Source organism: Balaenoptera ricei, chromosome 11 (genome assembly GCF_028023285.1).
Source record: "Balaenoptera ricei isolate mBalRic1 chromosome 11, mBalRic1.hap2, whole genome shotgun sequence".
Lineage (NCBI taxonomy): Eukaryota > Metazoa > Chordata > Mammalia > Artiodactyla > Balaenopteridae > Balaenoptera > Balaenoptera ricei.
This window is the reverse complement of record NC_082649.1, coordinates 45131083-45155108: the sequence shown is the minus strand read 5'-3', so window position 1 is coordinate 45155108 and position 24026 is coordinate 45131083. Positions and strand designations below refer to the sequence as shown.

General features: G+C 38.9%; 1 protein-coding gene across 2 annotated transcripts in view; it reads right to left on the bottom strand.

Annotated features, from left to right (window-relative positions):
• PRIM2 (DNA primase subunit 2) overlaps positions 1 to 21059 on the bottom strand; it is a 313191-nt gene extending 292132 nt beyond the window's left edge. For both annotated transcript variants that reach the window (XM_059937545.1, XM_059937546.1), the window contains exons 1-5: positions 20987 to 21059; positions 20100 to 20261; positions 17911 to 18014; positions 15260 to 15339; positions 13796 to 13916 (exon numbers count right to left, since the gene is read on the bottom strand). In XM_059937545.1, the coding sequence (XP_059793528.1) occupies positions 13796 to 13916; positions 15260 to 15339; positions 17911 to 18014; positions 20100 to 20253 (459 nt within the window). In that variant the 5' untranslated portion in view covers positions 20254 to 20261; positions 20987 to 21059. The remainder of the gene's footprint in view (positions 1 to 13795; positions 13917 to 15259; positions 15340 to 17910; positions 18015 to 20099; positions 20262 to 20986) is intronic.
• Between the last annotated feature and the right edge of the window lie 2967 nt (positions 21060 to 24026).

Below are 24026 nucleotides of genomic sequence, written 5' to 3'. Positions count from 1 at the left end.
GACATTTCATCCAAAGACAGCAGATTACACTTTCTTCTCAAGTGCACACAGAACATTCTCCAGGATAGATCACATCTTGGGTCACAAATCAAGCCTCAGTAAATTTAAGAAAATTAAAATCATATCAAGCATCTTTTCTGACCACAACGCTGTGAGATTAGAAGAATTACAGGGAAAAAAACATAAAAAACACAAACACATGGAGGCTAAACGATATGTTACTAAATAACCAAGAGATCACTGAAGAAATCAAAGAGGAAATCAAAAAATACCTAGAGACAAATGACAATGAAAACACGATGATCCAAAACCTATGGGATGCAGCAAAAGCAGTTCTAAGAGGGACGTTTATAGCTATACAAGCCTACCTCAAGAAACAAGAAAAATCTCAAATAAACAATCTAACCTTATACCTAAAGGAACTAGAGAAAGCAGGACAAACAAAACCCAAAGTTAGCAGAAGGAAAGAAATCATAAAGATCAGAGCAGAAATAAATGAAACAGAAACAAAGAAAACAATAGCAAAGATCAATAAAACTAAAAGCTGGTTCTTTGAGAAGATAAACAAAATTGATAAACCATTAGCCAGACTCATCAAGAAAAAGAGGGAGAGGACTCAAATCAATAAAATTCGAAATGAAAAAGGAGAAGTTACAACAGACACCGCAGAAATACAAAGCATCCTCAGAGACTACTACAAGCAACGCTATGCCAAAAAAAATGGACAACCTGGAAGAAATGGACAAATTCTTAGAAAGGTATAACCTTCCAAGACTGAACCAGGAAGAAATACAAAATATGAACAGACCAATCACAAGTAATGAAATTGAAACTGTGATTAAAAATCTTCCAACAAACAAAAGTCCAGGGCTTCCCTGGTGGCGCAGTGGTTGAGAATCTGCCTGCCAATGCAGGGGACACGGGTTCGAGCCCTGGTCTGGGAAGATCCCACATGCCGCGGAGCAACTACGCCCGTGAGCCACAACTACTGAGCCTGCGTGTCTGGAGCCTGTGCTCCGCAACAAGAGAGGCCGCGACAGTGAGAGGCCCGCACACCGCGATGAAGAGTGGCCCCCGCTTGCCGCAACTAGAGAAAGCCCTCGCACAGAAACAAAGACCCAACACAGCCAAGAATACATAAATAAATAAATAAATTTAAAAAAAAAAAAAAAAAAACAAAAGTCCAGAACCAGATGGCTTCAAACATTTAGAGAAGAGCTAACACCCAGCCTTCTCAAACTCTTCCAAAAAATTGCAGAGGAAGGAACACTCCGAAACTCATTCTATGAGGCCACCATCACCCTGATACCAAAACCAGAGAAAGATACTACAAAAAAAGAAAATTACAGACCAATATCAGTGATGAATACAAATGCAAAAATCCTCAACAAAATACTAGCAAACAGAATCCAACAGCACATTAAAAGGATCATACACCATGACCAAGTGGGATTTATCCCAAGGATGCAAGGATTCTTCAATATACGCAAATCAATCAATGTGATACACCATATTAACACATTGAAGAATAAAAACCATATGATCATCTCAATAGATGCAGAAAAAGCTTTCGACAAAATTCAACATCCATTTATGATAAAAACTCTCCAGAAAGTGGGCACAGAGGGAACCTACCTCAATATAATAAAGGCCATATATAAGAAACCCACAGCAAACATCGTTCTCAATGGTAAAAAACTGAAAGCATTTCCTCTAAGACCAGGAACAACACAAGGATGTCCACTCTCACCACTGTTATTCAACATAGTTTTGGAAGTCCTAGCCATGGCAATCAGAGAAGAAGAAGAAATAAAAGGAATACAAATTGGAAAAGAAGAAGTAAAACTGTCACTGTTTGCAGATGACATGATACTATACATAGAGAATCCTAAAGATGCCACCAGAAAACTACTAGAGCTAATCAATGAATTTGGTAAAGTTGCAGGATACAAAATTAATGCACAGAAATCTCTTGCATTCCTCTACACTAATGATGAAAAATCTGAAAGAGAAATTAAGGAAACACTCCCATTTACCACTGCAACAAAAAGAATAAAATACCTAGGAATAAACCTACCTAGGGAGACAAAAGACCTGTATGCATAAAAATATAAGACACTGATGAAAGAAATGAAAGATGATACCAACAGATGGAGAGATATACCATGTTCTTGGATTGGAAGAATCAATATTGTGAAAATGACTATACTGCCCAAAACAATCTACAGATTCAATGCAATCCTTATCAAATTACCAATGGCATTTTTTACAGAACTAGAACAAAAAATCTTAAAATTTGTATGGAGACACAAAAGACTCCGAATAGCCAAAGCAGTCTTGAGGGAAGAAAACGGAGCTGGAGGAATCAGACTCCCTGACTTCAGACTATACTACAAAGCTACAGTAATCAAGACAATATGGTATTGGCACAAAAACAGAAACATAGATCAATGGAACAAGATAGAAAACCCAGAGATAAACCCACGCACATATGGTCAACTAATCTATGACAAAGGAGGCAAGGATATACAATGGAGAAAAGACAGTCTCTTCAATAAGTGGTGTTGGGAAAACTGGACAGCTACATGTAAAAGAATGAAATTAGAACACTCCCTAACACCATACACAAAAATAAACTCAAAATGGATTAGAGACCTAAATGTAAGATCGGACACTATAAAACTCTTAGAGGAAAACATAGGAAGAACACTCTTTGACATAAATCACAGCAAGATCTTTTTTGATCCACCTCCTAGAGTAATGGAAATAAAAACAAAAATAAACAAATGGGACCTAATGAAACTTCAAAGCTTTTACACAGCAAAGGAAACCATAAACAAGACGAAAAGACAACCTTCAGAATGGGAGAAAATATTTGCAAACAAAACAACAGACAAAGGATTAATCTCCAAAATACATAAACAGCTCATGCAGCTCAATATTAAAAAAACAAACAACCCAATCCAAAAATGGGCAGAAGACCTAAATAGACATTTCTCCAAAGAAGACATACAGATGGCGAATAGGCACATGAAAAGCTGCTCAACATCACTAATTATTAGAGAAATGCAAATCAAAACTACAAAGAGGTATCACCTCACACCAGTTAGAATGGCCATCATCAGAAAATCTACAAACAACAAATGCTGGAGAGGGTGTAGAGAAAAGGGAACCCTCTTGCTCTGCTGGTGGGAATGTAAATTGACGTAGCCACTATGGAAAACAGTACGGAGGTTCCTTAAAAAACTAAAAATAGAACTACCATACTACCCAGCAATCCCACTACTGGGCATATACCCAGAGAAAACCATAATTCAAAAAGAGTCATGTACCCCAATGGTCACTGCAGCACTATTTACAACAGCCAGAACATGCAAGCAACCTAAATGCCCATCGACAGACGAATGGATAAAGAAGATGTGGTACATATATACAATGGAATACTACTCAGCCATAAAAAGGAACAAAATTGGGTCATTTGTTGAAACGTGGATGGATCTAGACTGTCATACAGAGTGAAGTAAGTCAGAAAGAGAAAAACAAATATCGTATATTAACGCATATATGTGGAACCTAGAAAAATGGTACAGATGAACGGGTTTGCAGGGCAGAAATTGAGACACAGATGTAGAGAAAAACGTATGGACACCAAGGGGGGAAAGCGGCTGGGGGGGTGGGGTAGTGGTGTGATGAATTGGGAGATTGGAATTGACATGTATACACTGATGTGTATAAAATCAATGACTAATAAGAACCTGCTGTATAAAAAAATAAAATGAAAGCATAAAAAAAAAAAGAAATTAAAGACAGGACATCAAAAAAAAAAAACACAATAAATGTTGGCAAGGATGCGGAGAAAAGAGAACCCTTGTACGCTGTTGATGGGAATGCAAATTGGTGCAGCCGCTGGGGAAAACAGTATGGAGATTTCTGAAAAAACTAAAAATAGAACTACCAGATGACCTGGCAATTCCACCCCTGGGTATATATCTGAAAAAAACAAAAACACTCATTCAAAATGATACATGCACCCTAATGTTCATAGCAACATTATTTAGAATTGCTAAGATATGGAAGCAATCTAAGTGCCCATCAACACATGAATGGATACACACAATGGAATACTACTCAGCCATGAAAAAGAATGAAATTTTGCCATTTGCAGCAACATGCCTGGACTTGGAGGACATTATGCTAAGTGAAATAAGTCAGACAGAGAAAGACAAATACTGTTATGATATCATTTATACATGGTTACCAGCAAGGGAGGCGGGGGGGGTGTGAGGGACAATATAGGAGTGGGGGAGTGGGAGACATAAATTATTGAGTATAAGATAGGCTCAAGGATGTACTGTACAACACAAGGAATTCAACCAATACTTTGTAATAACTGTAAATGGAAAGTAACCTTTAAAAATTGTATAAAAATTTAAAATAAAAAAAAAATAAATATATAGAAATTAAAGACAGGAAAGCAGGGGGAAAAAAAGAGATTTATAAAACAGTTGAAGAACTTTCCTAGAAAATAAAATAAAAAGATAAACTGGATGTTAAATCAAAAAAGAAAATAAGAGGAGAAATCCAGGAGGTCCAAATTCTAACAAACAAGAAATTATAAAGAAAGAGCAATGAAAAACAAAAGGGAAGAAATGATCAAATCCATAACAAAAAGAAATGTTCTGAACAGAAGAAGCCAAGTATTCAGATTAAAGGGCCCATGGTGTTCCCATCCGAGAACGAAAAACAATTCAGACATCATCATGAAATTTCACAAACGGTGGGAGGGCCAAACTACAGAAACGGAGACACAGTTCAAATGGAAACAAAAAGAAAGCTAGGGTAGCAATACTTATATCAGACAAAATAGACTTTAAAACAAAGACTGTAACAAGAGACAAAGAAGAACATTACATAACGATCAAGGGATCAATGCAGTAAGAAGATATAACAACTGTAAATACATATACACCCCACATGGGAGCACCTAAATACAAAAAAGCAAGTATTAATAAACATAAAGAGACAGTAACAGAATAATATTAGGGGACTTTAACACTCACATTAAGGGACAGATCATCCATACAGAAACTCATTAAGGAAACACTGGCATTCAATGACACATAAGAACAGATGAACTTAACAGATATATAGAGAGCAATCCATCCAAAAGCAGAATACATTCTTTTCAAGTGCACATAAAACATTCCCCAGGACAGATCACATGCTAGGCAACAAAATAGTTCCAAAAAATTTAAGAAGACTGAACTCATATCAAGCATCTTTTCCGACCACAACACTATGAGACTAGAAATCAAGTATAAGAAAAAAAATACCAAAAACCCTAAATACATGGAGTCTAAACAACATGCTACTAAACAACCAATGGGTCCCTGAAGAAATCAAAGAGAAAGTTAAATTACATGGAGACAAGTGAAAGGGAAACAAAACAATCCAAAATCTATGGGATACTGCAAAAGCAGCTCTAAGAGGGAAGTTTATAGTGATATAAATCTACCTCAAGAAACAAGAAAAATCTCAAAACAATTTAACCTTACACCTAAAGGAAGTAGAAAAACAAACAAAACTCAATTAGTAGAAAGAAAGAAATAATAAAAATCAGAGCAAAAATAAATGAAATAGAGACTAACTAAAAAATTAGAAAAGATCAATGAAACTAAGAACTGGTTCTTTGAAAATATAAACAAAATTGACAAACCTCTAGCCAGACTCATCAAGATAGAAAGAGAGGACCCAAATAAATAAAATATTAAACAAAAGAGGAAAAGTTACAACTTCACAGAAATACAAAGGATCATAAGTGATTACTACAAACAATTATACACCAATAAAATGGACAACGTAGAAAGAATGGATAAATTTCTAGAAATGTACAATCTCCCAAGACTGAATCAGGAAAAAATAGAAAATGTGAACAGACCAATTATCAGTATTAAAATTGAATCAGTAATCAAAAATCTCCCAGCAAACAAATGTCCAGGACCTGATGGCAACACAGGTGAACTCTACCAAAGATTTAAAGAAGACCTAAAACCTATCCTTCTCAAACTACTCCAAATAACTGAAGAGGAAGGAATATTTCTGAACTCATTTAATGAGGCCAGCATTACCATGATAGCAAAACAAGACAAAGACACCACAAATAAAAAAAAAAAAAATCAGTGATGAACACAGATACAAATCCTCAACAAAATATTAGCAAAACAAATTCAACAATACAGTAAAAGAAGCATACACTATGATCAAATGGGATTTACCCCAGACATGCAAGGATGCTGCAGTATCTGCAAATCCATTAATGTGATGTGCAACTAACAAAGAATAAAAATTGTATGATCATCTCAGTAGATGCTGAAAAGGCTTTTGACAAAATTCAACAATGATTTATGATAAAAACGCTCAACAAAGAGGGTATAGAAGGAATATACCTCAACGTAATAAAGGCCCGATATGACAAACCTACAGCCAACATCATACTCAACAGTGAAAAGCTGAAAGCATTTCCTTTAAGATCAGGAACAGGAAAAGAGCGTCCACTCTCGCCACTTTCATTGTACATAGTATTGGAAGTCCTAGCCACAGCAATCAGACAAAAAAAAGAAATAAAAGGAATTCAAATTGTAAAGGAAGAAGTAAAACTGTCACTGTTGACAGATGACGTGATGCATATACAGAAAATCCTAAAGATGTCACTGAAAAACTGTTAGAACTAATAAATGAATCCAGTAAAGTTGAGGAATACAAGATTAATATACAGAAATCTATTGCATTTCTATACACTAACAATGAACTATCAGAAAGAGAAATTAAGAAAACAATCTCACTTACAATTGCATCCATAAGAATAAAATACCTAAGAGAGTAAATATAACCAAGAAGGTAAAAGACCTGTACTCAGAAAACTATAAGACACTGATGAAAGAAACTAAAGATGACACAAACAAATGGAATGATAAAGCATGCTGATGGAGTGGAAGAATTAATATTGTTAAAATGACCATACTACCTAAGGCAACTTACAGAGTCAAAGCAATCTCTATCAAAATACCAGTGGCATTTTTCACAGCACTAAAACAAATAATTCTAAAGTTTGTATGGAAACACAAAAGATCCCAAATAGCCAAAACAATCTTAAAAAAGTAAAACAAAACTGGAGGTATCATGCTCCCTGATTTCAAGCTATATTACAAAGCTACAGTAATCAAAACAGTATTGTACTGGCACAAAAGCAGATACATAGATCAATGGGACAGAATAGAGCGTCCAGAAATAAACCCACACTTATGTGGTCAATTAATCTAAAACAAAGGTTTCAAGAATATACAATGCGGAAAATATAGCCTCTTCAATAAGTGGTGTTGAGAAAACTGGACAGGTACATGCAAAAGAATCAAACTGGACTACTTTCTCACACCATGCACAAAAATAAACTCAAAATGGAATAAGACTTAAATGTAAGATCTGAAACCATAAAACTCCAGGAAGAAAACATAGGCAGTACATTCTTTGACGTTGGTCTTAGCAATATTTTTTTGAATATGTCTCCTCAAGCAAGGGAAACAAAAGCAAAAATAAACAAATGTGACATTAAACTTAAAAGCTTTTGGACAACAAAGGAAACTATCAAGAAAACAGAAAGGCAACTTACTGAATGGGAGAAGATATTTTAACAATATAGCTGATAAAGGTTAATATCCAAAATATACAAAGAATTCACACAATTCAACATCACAGAAACAAACAAACAAACAAACAACCAGATTAAAAAATGAAAAGACAAGCTGAATAGACATGCTTCCAAAGAAGACATACGGATGGCCAACAGGCACATGAGAAGATGCTCAACATCACTACTCATCAGGGAAATGCATACCAAAACCACAAGGAGATATCACCTCATACTTGTCAAAATTGGTACCATTAAAAAGACAAGTAACAAGTGTTGGTGAGGATATGCAGAAAAGGGAGTCCTTGTGCACTCTTGATGGGATTATAAGTTGGTGCAGCCACTATGGAAAACAGTATGGAGATTCCTCAATAAATTAAAAATAGAACTTCCATCATCCAGCAATTTAACTTCTGGGTAGTCACCTGAAGAAAGCAAAAACACTAGTTTGAAAAGATATATGCATTCCAATGTTTATTGCAGCATTATTTACCTTAATCTAGATATGGAAGCAACCTAAGTATCCATTGAGAGAGGAATGAATAAAGAAGATACGGTGTGTATGCATATATATACACAATGGAATATTACTTAGCCACTGCCATTTGCGACAACACAGATGGATCTAGAGGATATTATGCTAAGTGAAATAAGTCAAACAGAGAAAAACAAGCATGGTATGATCTTATTTACATGTGCAATCTAAAATAACAAAACTAACAAAGAAAATAAAATGAAAACAGACTCATAGATACAGAGAACAAACACCTGTTTGCCAAAAGGCAGGGGGCAGGAGGTGGGTGAAATAGGTAAAAGGGATTACGAGATAACAAATAAGTCATGGAGATGTGATTAAGGAATATAGTCAATAATGTTGTAGTAACTTTCTATGGGAACAGATGGTTACTAGACATTGTGGTGATCATTTCATAATATATGCAAATGCCAAATCATTATGTAGGACTCCTGAAACTAACCTAATATTGTACGTCAATTATATTACAATTAAAAAGAAAAAAAAGAACACCTTGAATCAGTAACTTAAACTTCCACCTTAAGAAACTAAATGTGAAGAGCAAACTAAACCCTAAGCAAGCAGAAGGAAGGAAATAATGAAAATTGTTAATTGATAATAATAAAGAGTAATTAAAGAAATAAGGAATAGAAAAACAATAGAGAAAAAAACAAAACCAAAAGTTATTTGAAAAGATCAACAAAATTGACAAACCTGTACTTAAATGATCAAAAAAAAAAGATTTAAATGGGTAAAATCAAGAATGAAAGAGAGGATATCATAACCAATCTTTAGAAATGAAAAGGATTATAAGGGAACACTATGAACAACTGTATGCATCAATTAGATAACAGATGAAATGGACAAATTTCTAGAAAACAGGAATTACCACAACTGTCTAAAGAATTAGAAAATTTGAACAGATCGACAACAAGTAGAGAATGAATCAGCAATTTTAAAACACCCCACAAAGAGAAGCCTATACCTAGACAGATCACTGGTAAATTCTAGCAAACGCTTTTAAAAAATTAACACCAATCTTTCACAACTTCTTCCCAAAAATAGAACAGAAAGAGACACTTCTCAATTCACTATATGAGACCCATGTTACCCTGATACCAAAACCAGACAAAGACATCATAGGAAAACTACAGACTAATATCCCTTACCAATAAACACAATCCTCCACAAAAGACTAGCAAATCAAATGCAGCAACATATTAAAAGGATCATACAATACAGCCAAGGGGGATTTATCCCAGGAATATCCCAACAAGGCTGGTTTAACATCCAAAACTCAATTAATGTAACACCCCATATTAATAAAATAAAGGACAAAGCCCTATGATCTTTTCAAAAGGTGCAGAAAAAGCACAAAATCCAACACCCTTTCATGATGAAAATGCTCAACTAAAATCAGAAAGAGATTTCCTCAATCTGGTAAAGGGCATCTACAAAAACCCCACAGCTAACATCATATGTCCTGGTAAAAAAAGACTGAATGCTTTCCCCCTAAAATCAGGAACAAGACAAGCATGTCCACTATTGCCACTTCTATTCAACACTGTACTGGAGATCCGAGCCTGGGAAAATAAGCAAAAATAAATAAAAAGCCTCCAGATTGAAAAGTAAGGATTATTTCTTTATAAGAGACGTAATCTCCTAAGGAATCCACTAAAAACTATTAGAATAAATGATTTTGTAAGGGTGCAAGATACCAGATCAATATACAAAAATCAATTGGATTTCTATACACTAGCAATGAACATTTCAAAAATGAAATAAAGAAAACAACTCCACTTACAATGACATTAAAGAATAAAATACTTAGGTATAAATTTAACAAAAGAACACAATTTTGTTGAAAAAAATTAAAGATCTGAAGAAACAGAAAAAATTTCCACGTTCATGGATCAGAAGACTTAATATTAAGATAGCACTGCTCCCCAAATTGATCCACATAGTCTTCATAATCCTAAACCTGAACCTCAGCTGGTTTATTGGTAGAAACTGACAAGTTGATCCTAAAACTCATAAAATGCAAGGAACCCAGAAGAGCCAAAATAATCTTGAAAAAGAAGAACAAGGTGAGAAGATTCACACTTCTCAATTTCAAATCTTATTACAAAACTACAGGAATCAATATTCAAGAGCACACAGTACCGACATAGGAGAGACACACAGCTCTAACTAACAAAACTGAGTCCATTTATGGTCAAATGACTTTTGACAAGAGTGAAAAAACAATTCAAAGAGAAAAGAATAGCCATTTCAACAAATGACGCTGGGACAACTCGATATCCACATGCAAAAGAATGAAGTTGGGCCCCTACTTCACACCATACACAGAAATTAACTCAAAGTGTAAATAGACCTAAACAGACCTAAATATAAGGACCAAAACTATAAAACTCTTAGAGAAAAACCATAGGAGTAAATCTTCATGACCTTCCATTAGGCAAATCCTTTTTAGATCCGACAATAAAAACACAAGTAACAAAAGATAAAAACAGCGACTTCCCTGGTGGCGCAGTGGTTAAAAATCTGCCTGCCAATGCAGGGGACACGGGTTAGAGTCCTGGTCCGGGAAGATCCCACATGCCACGGGGCAACTAAGCCGTGAGCCACAACTATTGAACCTGCACTCTAGAGCCTGCGAGCCACAGCTACTGAAGTCTGCGTGCCACAACTACTGAAGCCCTCGTGCCTAGAGCCTGAGCTCCGCAATGAGAAGCCTGCGCGCTGCAACAAAGAATAGCCCCCACTCGCCACAACTAGAGAGAGCCTGTGCGCAGCAGTGAAGACCCAACACAGCCAAAAATATAATAAATAAATAAATAAAATGTTTTTTTAAAAAATGATCTTACCAAGAAAATGAAATGACAACCCTCAGAATGGGAGGAAAAAATCTGTAAATCACATATCTTATAGTGGACTTGTATCCAGAATATGGAAAGAATATGTAACACTCAACAATAAAAAGATAACTCAAATAAAAAACAGACAAAGGATATGAATAGATATTTCTCCAAAGAAAATATACAAATAATCAAATAGCACATGAAAAGATGTTCAACGTCATCAGTCACTAGGGAAATGAAAATCAAAACCACAGTGAAGTATCACTTCACACCCACCAGGATGACTATATTCAAAAAAAAAAAAACAGACAGCAACAATTGCTGGAGAATGTGAAGCAACTAGAACCCTCCTCACACACTAGTGAGACGTACAATGGTGCAGGCACTCTGGAAAACAGTTTGGCAGTTCCTCGAAAGTTTAAATACAGAATTACCCTATAACTTAGCAATCCCACTCCCAAGTATTATATATATCTGAAACAAATAAAAAGATATCCACACAAATATGTGTATGCAAATATTCACTGCAGCATTATTCATAATAGCTAAAATGTAGAAATAACCCAATGTCCATCAACTATTGAATAGAGAAATGAATATAAAATGAAGTACTGATACATGCTACATATACAACATAGATGAAACTTGAAAATATTATGCTAAGTGAAAGAAGCCAGTAACAAAAGATCACAAGTTATATGAAATGTCCACTTATATGAAATGTCCAGAATAGGCAAATTCACAGAGACAGAAAGCAGATTAGCTGTTGCCAAGGGATGACAGAGTGAGAAATCAAGAGGGACGACTACCGGGCACAGGTTTCTTTTTTAGGGTAACTAAAATGTTCTAAAATTAGATGGTGATGGTTGCACAACTCTATGACTATATTAAAAACCAACAAATTGTACGTTTTAAAAGAGTGAAGTTCAAGGTATGTAAATTCTATCTCAATAAGGCGATTATAAAAAATTATACTTGTGATCTCACTTATATGTGGAATCTAAAAAAGTCCAACTCAGAGAGTAAAGCAGTGGTTGCCAGGGGCTGGGCGGCAGAGCAGACAAGGAGACGCTGGTCACAGGGCACAAACGTCCAGTTATAAGAGGAATAAGCTCTAGGGATCTCACGTACAGCTACTATGAGAGTTGATTCTAAAGGTTCTCACCACAACAACAAAATGGTAATGATGTGAGGTGAAAGATGTGTTAACTAACCTTATTGTGGTAAACATTTCACAACGTATCATCACACTGTGCACTTAAAGTGACACAACATTAGTATGTCCATTATATCTCAATAAAGCTGGGGAAAAAAAAATACCATGTAATACTATTTACGTAAAGTTCAAAGACAGGCAGAATTACTTATGATATTAAAAGTCAGGATAGTGGTTATCAGGAGGGAGACGGGGTTAGTAAATGAGAGGAGGCACAAGGCAGCACAGGGTGACAGCAATGTTCTCTTTCTTAACCTCTGTGATACTTCACAGAGCTGGACAGTTATGATTTGTGCACTTTTCTATAGATGTTATACTTCAATAAAAAAGTTTTTTAAAAAAAGAAAGAAACATTATGGTTTTTGCTTAAAAAAATGTACCTGATCTATTGAGACAATCTAGAGTAAAGAATAAATCTTCTCACAAACACTTTTTCTAGACCTAATAAAACCATAATTTCAACAACGGCAAAAAAAATTATGTTTAATATGAGAGGACAAATGAACTATAACTGATATTAGCAGTAACGGACTTCACTAAGGATCAGCATTCTAAGCAAAGTGGAAAACGCAGGAGGTTTGGGTGAGACGGTTCTGGGACCAACACTTTTCTCTGCCCAGGTAGATGTTACTCAGAACCCTCACAGGGTTCAGAGAAGTGATACAAACTGTGGAAAGTGCCTTGCTGGCATATGACAGACACTCAATGTCCACCAAAGGTTTATTTACTTCCCTTCACACAATCTCCTTCCCCCAATGAAATAACCCACCCTGGTTCTTGCTGCAGTGGGCACATCCACTTCTCAGCAGGACAGTGTCCTTCACCTACTCCAACTTCTACTTTTTTTACTTTATTTGGCCTCAAGACACCCATTCTAACACCCAAATAGAGTCCCAAGCCATCCTACTGCCATCTGACTGCTCTAAGTTTTCCAAACAGAATTTTTCTCCCTTCCCACTGCAGCACACTCACCTAAAAGACATAAATTCTATTTCCACCCACAATAATTATCCCTGCTAAATATGTGTCCAACATTTCTTCTATTTTGTTTAATTACTACATGTAACTCATTCAGATTTGTCTACAAAACTATACCTTAAAACTATTCAGATATTTTACCGACAACTGACTTCTAAAATAAAGTATTATCGCCCAAACCTCATTGTTGGAAATAAGTACTACCACTTCTCTGTTTTCTTTAGAACATTATTAGCTTTAAATTTTTGGCCTGGAAGATTCTGGTTAAAGATAAACTTTTATAAATTAAACCTTTTTGTGCTTTCATAAATCACATATTTAACACAGCAACTGAATAAATGTGCAGCTCTGGTACTAAGGAGCCTCTTTTCTTCTAGTTATGGAAGGGAGAGGTTCACTGTTGTGCAAAGCCAATAGCTATTGTTTCAGGTGGGTACTTAGGAAGAAAATGTAAAGAGAACAAACACCACACATTAACACCAACACTTAAGGGAGGGACGAACGGTGATAACAATCGGGAATGACTTTAAAAATATACTTACAGCCTCAAACTGCAAATGGCTATCCTTTAAGAAACTCTGAATTTTGTCCTTGGGTAAAATACTGAATCGAAATCGAAGGAGATCCATTTCTTGTTGAATGAACCAGCGCCTAAGCTCTTCACTGAAATGGAGACAAGAAAATTATAAGTGAAAAGTCCACTGACTATTTTAAAAGTCCACTGATTATTAAATCCAAGAAATTTCTATGAAACAATATTCAAACATGAGCAAGATGCCAAAAGACTGAAGTTAAAAGCATCAAGTCCTCTATTATGATAAGAGTGTGAATACATATCACATGCCACAATCTCCCTGGGATAAGTAGAATATGGGGGAGAAAGGTGTTATGAACATAAAATTAAAAGAATTAAATACAGAATACTTCGAGCCTAGCTGCATTATTATCAACTAACATAAAACAGTGCACTTATTTTTATGTAACTGCAAAATAGTCATTTACATCAGAAAATGGGGTATCCCTTCGGTCAATGCCAAATAAACATCAAAACTTTTTAAAGGTAACTTTATCTCTGAATGGATTATGATCAGATAAACTATGCAAAGTAAACTTTGCTTACAGCTTTATAGCTTATAATTTCACAAAATTTAATATGCACTAAGATATCTCAATTTTTTAAGTCAACATACAACATTAATTTATAAGACAGATGGGCATTATTGTTGTTGTAAAATAATTATGCTACTTCATGTAAAATATGATTTAATTTTTTTTCCCCAAATGACTTTCACATTGTCAGCAATTCATTTACTGCATAAATTGCATACACTGCATGTGATTTTTTACAAAAGAAAAACTCTGGGACTAAAGCTGGTCAATAATTTCTCAGTTATTATCTTGGGATAGTCACCAATTCAAGATTCCCATTTGATAAGCCTATTACCAAAAAGAAACAGAAAAGAAACATAATAATAAGTATGTAATTTAGCCAAAATTAATACAGGAAAAAAAGTTAAAAAAAAAAGCAACTAACTCCTTCTCCCTCTGAGTGGTGCTATTGACTTATAAGAAACCAACTACCAAAGAAAAGGTCTTAATCTAATGGGCACCAGCCCATACATGTCAACATCTAAAAACCTGTGCAGATTCAAGTATGTGTTTGATTCATTATTTCTTATAAATACTACCACTTTTTTTCTGGGGAAAAAAAATATCAAAAGTCCTTCCTAATGAAATCCCCCCTAATTTTAAATCCTAAATGAAGAGTCTCTCCCATAAAGTAAAAAGTGTTTTAACAGGCAAAACCTGCAAAATAATTTTTTTTTTATTTTTTAGTAAACAACTTGTTTCAAACAATTCTCTGCAACAGTGTTCCGCCCATGAGCCACTGGTTTCTGACGTTATCCTGGGATTTCCTATGATCAGTACAATACCTGTCAGCCCTCCTGGACCAGTTTACAACCCAAGATGTCAGACTTGACCATGGAGGACAAAGGTATACTCACGACTGGCAGTAAGCAAGGCGTAAAATAAAGTGAGAAATGTGATCTCTTCTTCGGGGTTCATATTCATCTTCCAAGTTTTCCTTAAAAACAATGGCACATGAAGAAAATAAATGCATCGGAACAGTAAAAGGTGTAAAGAAATACTGAGTCAGCATAAGCCAATGGTAAAGCAGGAGTTTCAATAACACAGATTTCATAATATGCTCCCCAGGATGAGTACCATTTTACTTAGGTTAGCAATCAGATGAAACAGAACTGAACAATACCTCCTGGGTTTGGACCCCACTATTTTCTTCCTCTTCTTAACTTTCCTTCTCATCCAGCCTACACCCAGGCACTCACCTCTTCCACTACTTCTCACATCAACCCTCAACTGCTTTCACTTCAACCATTTGGCAAAACCTAGATTCTAAATAAATCCAAAGCTACACTCTGCAGTCCTGTTCCCAAATGCTGAGAACCTCTGGGAAAGATATATACAACTACAGGAATTTGGAACATTAAAATTTCACAGCCTCTAACCTCGACTGGACCTTTACCAACACCAAGGCATCTTTATTCAAGCTCAACAGTCAGAGCAAACACGTCCTGAGCACTTCCAAGGTACCAGGCACTGTTATAAGCATTTTTAATCCATTAACCCATATAATCCTTTGAAAACCCCTATGAGGTGGGCACCACTATATCCCTATTTTAAAGATGAGGAAACTGAGGCAGAAAGAAGTTATATAATTTTGTCCAGGTCACAAAGCTTGTAAGCAGCAGAGCTGGGATCTGGCCCGTAACCATCTCTTTCCCCACGTCTTAGGAAAGCTGTTTCCATCTTCACTAGGTGGCCAGCGCTCCCCGCCACACCACCTTCTTCTCTCTCATCACATGACCTCACCTACTTTATAGGAGATAAAGGCCCCCAGGCCAACTCCTTCAGCCCCAAGCTCCTGCCGCCACGTGCTGTACTGCCTTCCCTTCCATCTCTGTGGACAAATCTCTCTCCTTCCTCCTACATAAAGCTAATCCCTACACTGAAACCCCATGGCCCATCTGCTCTTGCCTCCTAAGGACCCTGACTTATCAAATGCTCTCTCAAAGTATCTTCAAGCTCCCTCCTCTTCTTTCTCTTCTAGATCTTTCTGCTCAGCTTATAAACGTGTTCAAGTAACCGCTGTTGTGTGTGTATCTTCTCTTTTTCCCTCAATTTTTTCTACACTCAGACTTACTTCCCCCATCTTTTCAGCTACACGTTAGAAGAGGATGTATTCCACATCAAGCTCTCACTTCTCTCCTCCAAACACCGCCACTGTTCCAGCTTCTGCCTCTACCTACAAGGTTCCACCCCGCTGATAAATCCGATGATTCTATACAACTCATCTTATTGGTTCTAAGTGTCTGAAATTGTTCCACCATGAAGACAAGAGATCTAGATTCAGATCTTGGCTGCACCGTTTTCCATCTTATGAGATTGGGCAAGTTACTAGCCTATCAATATCAGTTTCCTTGTCTATAAAGAGGGATGATGACAGAACCCACCCTCCTAAGACTGCTGTCTGGATTACATGAGTTAATATACGTGATGCACTTAGAACAGACTCTGGGACATGGTTAAGAATATGAATGTGTGCTGTTGTATCATTACCTGTGTATCATGATCATCAGTACTGAGACCCCAGCTTCCCTGGCTGCCAGGGTGGCTGATCTCCACCCCAAGGCAGCTCCTCCTCAATTGCCCTCCCAGACTTCCCCCATTCCACTCCACCTGAATGTTGTATTCCTCACATCCTGGCCTCCATCCCCTTCTCTTCTTACTCAAATGTTTCCCTGGGTGCCTCACCTACCCCTGATGATGCCAACCTTCCTCCTGAATGTGCACCCCCACCCCAGGGGTCCCCAAGTCCAGATCCGTGTGCACACCCTGCTGGCCTCAGACAGCTCCACAAGCACCTCAAAGTCATGTCAAGAACTAAACTCAGTGTCTTCCCTCTAAAAAGACTTGCCTCCCCTCCTGTATATCATCACCATCCAGCCAGCTGTCTCACCAGAAACCCGGGCGTCATTCAGAACTCTTCTCTCCCTTCTCTCTGCAGTCGCTAAGATCTTCCGATTCTACCCTCTCACTATCTCTCCAATCAGTCCTCTTCCCTCCATTCAATTCACTCTCGTCATCTCCAAGTTCCTAACTAGTTTTCCCCACCAAAGATGACCCTGTCCATCTGCTGTTGGCAGTCATCTTCCCAAAACAAAAATTGTATCACATCCATCAAGATTCAGTTCCAGCACCACCTGGTGTGGGAAGCCCTCCCAAACCTCCCCAACCTGAGCTAATTCTCTGTGCTCTTGGGAGTTCGTCACCCTGTAATGCACAAAGCACATCTGGCAATGTCTGGAGACATGGACTGGGTAGAAGCCAGAGATGCCAGCGAGCCCCCTAAATGCACCAAGGAATCATCATACCCCAAATGTCCACAGTCCCGAGGTCAAGAAACCCTGCAGCACTGTAGTCTGACTGCATGTCAATCACCCGTAGTGGACAGTAGGTTCCTTCAGCAGAGTCTTTTTTAAAGCCCTATGCCTAATACAAGACCTTTCCCACAACTGATACCCAGTACATGAATATACACAAACCAAAGAAACATCTTTTTCCCTCTTTTACTTACTCTGTAGGAAAACTTAAGCTTCCGAAGCTCGATCTCTAGCTTACTCTGGTACTGCTCACTTCCTTTCACATAGCTCACACCAAGATTCTCGACTGCTTTTAGCACTAGAAAAAATTTTAAAAACAGAAGAAATGTATAAAACGAATAAATGCAAGATAATTTTAAAAAACTAAATCCAAGACAAATAAAATCTATGGCTACCAATTCCATAATTACTTGTTTATAAAAGATGACAATATTTAAGCTTTATTTTCTGCAAGTACATTATATAAGTTATACATGTTTACCAGAGGATAATCTCCACCATGTGCAGAAAATACCCACATCCCACAGCATAATCTCACACCAGGGATTCTCAACCAGAAGGGAGAGAGGGGTGGGGGGAGATCACTGATGGACTGAGCACCACTGCTGAGGGATGCAGAAGTGTGTCTGCGTGTGCAGCCCTCGTGTGGAGCCGTCTGTGAGACAGTCTGCTTCACTGACTCAGCACAGGCTCCTCAGAAGACAGCCCTTCCCTTCCTGATGAAATGGAAAAGGAGAAGACACAGCAGTGAAGAAGCAAACAAGCCACCGTGACTAGACGCTACACACTGGCCAAAGGTTCCTGAAGCCTCTGTCAACCCTTCCTCAGATGAATTCTTCTGCCATCGGTATGAAAAGAGACTTTTTTTTTTTTTTTGGCTGTGTTGGGTCTTCAGTTTCTGTGCGAGGGCTTTCTCTAGTTGCGGCGAGCGGGGGCCACTCTTCATCGCGGTGCGCGGGCCTCTCACTACCGCGGCCTCTCTTGTTGCGGAGCACAGGCTCCAGACGCACAGGCTCAGTAGTTGTGGCTCACGGGCCTAGTTGCTCCGCGGCATGTGGGATCTTTCCAGACCAGGGCTCGAACCCATGTTCCCTGCATCGGCAGGCGGATTCTCAACCACTGTGCCACCAGGGAAGCCCGAAAAGAGACTTTTTTTAATCCAAGAACGAAAAACTTCTAAAATGAATACTGAACATAAACCCATGTCCCCCAGGTACCTCCGTATTACGGTATCACGAACCAAACTCATTCTCTGCCCCTCAATCCCACTCCTCTTCCTGCCACCCCACCTCCATCCGCAGAATTTCTATCCACCAGATCATCCACACTGGAACTTCAGCCACCCCCCGCTGTTCCACCACTCCTCATACCCAAGAGTCACCAAACCCTGTCAATTACACCTCTTTAGTATCCCTTCAATCTCTCCCTTCCTGTCACTGCCTTACCACCTCACCTCCTAAGTGCCAAACCCAAGGGACGCTTTTCAATCATCACCTTAATCTCAATGAGGCATATGACACTGCTAAGCTTCCCAGAACCCGTTCTCCCTTGCCTTCCCTTTCATTCAACAAACAGGTAATACAGATATTCTGTACTAGCAGTTCTCACCCTGCTCCTCTAAGAATGATTAACAGTATCTCACCTCTACTTCTGATCTTCCCACCAGGATATCGTGGAACATAAACTCTACAGATAGTGCTGTTATTTGTTTCCGTTTACACCTAACTTATTTCTTTCTTCCACCAACACACAGAAGTAGGTCCCCAGTAAAATTGCTACATCCTTCTTACACCCCAATATTACACCATTAGCTTGGCACAAAATGCCCTTGCTTGCCCATACTTCTCCATCTACCCTGAACTTGTCACTGTTCCCTCCAATATGACACTCTCTCTCATGCCTCCAAGCCTTTGTACAGGCCATTATCCCAGCTTTCAAAAACCCTTCACGTCTTCTCTGTTGAGAAATTGCTACTCATCCTTCAAGGTCCAGATCACATTTCAACTTCTCTTCAGTTTTACTTAATCAGACTAGGACAATCACTCCCATCTCTATGTTTCAGTAGCACTATTAGTTACCTCTACTAGAGCACTTAAAATACTAAACTATAATTATTATTTTGGGCATCTGTCTCCATGTACTAGAATACAGCTTCAACGAAAATGAGAATTACATTATTCAGCTCAAAATCCCTACCACCTAGAATAAAGTGGCACTCAATAAACAGGCACTGTACAAGGAATAAATGAATGAATAGCAAAATCTCAACAGAAAACCCTCAGTAAATATTTGTTGAATGAAGGAAATAAATTACTCTAATTCATTCCCACAAAGTATAAGTGAGGTTCTCAAGAATATACAAATTCTAATTCAAATCACTCACATTTAACTCTATCGATAGCCAAGTTTTCAAATTCTATTAAAGATATGTTTCCAGAAGGCGGCTGCAAGTAAAACTGAAGGCTATGTGGGTAGCAAGCATTCCTCTGGTCATCTGCCAACCTCAGTTTCCTCCGATTTCCTCCAAGAAACTGCATCTTGTTACCTTGGAAGGAAGCACATAAAATGGTTGAAATGATGGAAAGTGGAGTTTTAAAAAAAAAATGCAAAAAAATAATTCCACATGTAAAGGGAAAAAAAACTGAGGTTGAAGAGCACACACGAAGTGTTAACAGTAGTGTCCCTGAGTGATGTCTTCTGTATCTTCCAGACTTTCGACAATACACCTGTAACAATTGTGCAAAGGGGGTGGGGAGAGGTGTGCGCTGGAGGAGACGCAGGCAGTGGTCCTAGCCTCCTGCAACATCAACGGCAGGCGATGCTGCCTGCTCACTAGAGGTCTGTGTGCCTTCGCCCTTAGGTCTCTGCAGTCCCAAGAGTCAATTTAAGATTTCACACGGGCAGCAATCCTGAATTTGGAGGACAGCGCGGGAGATTCCGGCTAGATAAGAGACTCCATGGGCAGGGTCCAGTTACTCGCTTCCTCCCTTACATCCCCGGGAAACAGACAACTGTCTTTCAGGTCCCGTCTGTCGGAGCTCCTCTCAGGAGCGTCCACAGGTGCCTAGTGACACCCCGCTCCCGCCCTCCCGCCCCCCACGCAGTGCGGTCTGTCAGCCCCGGCACCGGCGGCTCTGCCCGGACAAGCCACCAATACGCGATACCCACCCTCTGCGCCCGGAGCCCCAAAGTGCTCTCCCCCTTCTCTGGACTCGCAAGCCTCAAAACCAGGATTACTGTCCGTCCCAAACCCGCAGGGGCTTCTCCTACCTCCAGCCACACCAGACGTGAAAACACACAAACCCCGGCAAGCGCTTTCCCCGGGTGGCGGGAGAGTTCGTACAGGACCGGAAGCGGAAGTGACTGGATCACCAAACCCGCCCCAGAGGTCCCGCCCACCTGCGCGGGCCCGCGCTTGCTCAGTGGGGCGCTCTAGGGGCCGCGGGATTTGTGTCCACTTTGTAAGCTGCAGTTCCTGTGCATGGAGCCGCGCTGTCTGGGGCGGTGGGCGGAGAGCAGGCCCGGCACTGGCTCCCCGCTAGGGACTCTGGGTAATCTCTGAGGGTTTGGAGCTGCACGGCCCGCGTCTTACAGATGGGGAGGCAGACTCTAGGTCATCTACGTACAATGCCTAGGTCATCTACGTACAATGCCTAGTCGGGTTTTCTCCTAGACGGCAGGCCCTCCCCTGGGGAAAGATTTACGTCCAGTGCACCCCCTACACACACCTGGTGCAGGGCGCCCGCAGAAGATCTGCAGTAACTAGAACGCATGCATCATGCACACGTGCACCCAGAAATCGCTCGGCGTCTAAAGTAGAGCAGGCCCAGAGGGGCATAGCGGCGAGCACGTGCAGAGCGCTGGGGAGAAGGTGCCCTAGGGCTGCGGACCCGGAGCCACACCGGCTCCCGACTGCGGGCCGTAAGGTTTTCAGAGCTGGAAATAAACTTCGCCTGTGGCCTCCAGGAGGCGTGTCTCGCTTACAAAAGAGGCCGCGGGAGGCTCTAGTAAAGATGGGAGGTGAAGAGCCCTCTGAAATGCTCAAGGTTTTAGAGATGCAAACTGCACTGAAATAACGTAAATCTTCAGAGCACTTACCCAGCATGGACCAAACTGTGGCTGGCACTGACCTTGTACCAGGACGTGTTCTAAGTGACTTACACATAAGTTCATTTTATTTCCATAACCATTTAAGGTAGGTTCTATTATTAACCCGCTTTACAGATAAGAAACCGTGCAACAGAGAAGTTAAGTGACTTCAAAGATCGCATAGTAAATGGCAAAGCCAGGTTCAAAGTCTGGGAGACATGCCAAGCACCACAGTGCTAACCACCACACTGTACCAATTCCACTAATATATCAGCGCCTCCCCTTAATTCCTTATTCAACACATAACTAATATCACCTGGCCTGAAAAAGACACCTGAAGCCTAAGGACTGCCTGAAGAAACCTGGAGCACAGACCATAAGAACATTTATATGAATGTTTAGCTGATCTCCGGATAGGGAAGGAATTTAAATATAACAACTTACAAAGAAAAATACCTAAAGACTTGACTATACAAATATATAATTGTGCATCTAAAAAAAAAAAATCACAAAAATTTTTTCAGTCATAACAATAGGGGAAAAGTTCACTATAAAAATAACATCAGGGACTTCCCTGGTGGTCCAGTGGTTAAGAATGGGCCTTCTAATGCAGGGGACGCAGGTTCCATCCCTGGTGGGGGAACTGAGATCCCACATGCCACAGGGTAACTAAGCCGGTTGGGCTCTAGAGCCCACGCTGCAACTATTGAGCCCACGTCACAATTAGAGAGAAGCCCGCCCGCCACAACAAAGAGCCTGCACACCACAACGAGAGATCCCGCCTGCCACAACTAAGACCCGATGCAGCCAAATAAATAAATAAATAAATATTTAAAAAATTAAAATTAAAAAAATAAATAAATAAAAATAATATAAAAAAGACTAATACCATCAAGATGTAAAGAACTTATGTAAATTAATTGGGAAAAAAATCATAAGATACAAATGGAAAAAGAATAGCAATAGATAATTCATAGACAAAACAACTAATGATAAAGTGTGAAAAAATGTTTATCATTGGCAGCAAAGAAAATTTCCCCTACAAAACTGGCAAAGATTTTACAATGAAAACACTCAGTATCGGGCAAAGCACAATACGATGGGCTCACATAGGAACTGACTGCTGTGCTACAATTGTGGAGTATACTATAGTTATATGTATTATGAGCCCTAAAAGAATTTATACAGTTTGACCAAAGTATTTCACTTACATGAATCTGTCCAGAAATAGACACAAAAATTTGTGTCCAAGGAATGTCATTGCACCATTATAAGGATGAAAACCCAGGAAACTAAATAAATGATGGTATGTTCATATCATGAGACATTACACAGACTTTTAAAATACATATTTTTTGAACACCATTGACCTGGGAAAATGTTCAGGATACTATGAAGTTAACAGAGCAGAATACGTAAAACCACATATGCCATATGATCCCAATTTTGCAAGAGCACAGCATTACAATTTTCTGCAGCATTTCTGACTACTACGAATAGGCTGCCCTCTGCAACTCCTATCCTCGTCTTACAATCCAGACATGTGTTATCCGTTGCAATCAGAATTTTATGTGCAAGACCGCCCCTCTGTGCTAGTCTTGTTTTTATTTCACTTTTATTGGCTTCATCTTTGGCCTGGTCTTAAACTGGCCCTCTTTTAACTTAAATGTCAATGACCCTTTTTCTACAATAGGTGATATTAAATACTTCTTTGGACAATTTAAAAAATTAGTCTATTGCAAACAGAAAAATGCTTACATAAGTGGGAACTAAGACACTGGCAATGGAACATTTGACAGTATTTTTAAAGTTCTATTTTAATTTTATATAAAGTTCTATATTCATTTTAATTCAAGAAACATTTGAAAGCTTCTCACAGCATGGCCCCAGGATTCGATGACTTTCTTGCCTATGGCTGCCCCCAGCTTATAAGCTGAACTACCAGCTCTTCCCCAAAGAAGGCCTTGCATTCCCTACCCATGTCTCTTTGTGGTGATCTCCCCTCTTCAAGAGCCCTAACCTTCCCTCCTGTTGGAATCCTGCCTGTCCTTCAGCACTTCAGTTGTCAAATACTACCTTCCTCTGTCCTGCTGAGCCTTTGCTTATGGCGCATGGTTTAAACCCCCAGTACTTCCGAATTGTATAATTCCTTCTCCAGCTCTACCCCTCTACTATAGAAGGTCTTCGTCTTTGGGGAACAGGAACCGCTGGATGATTTAAT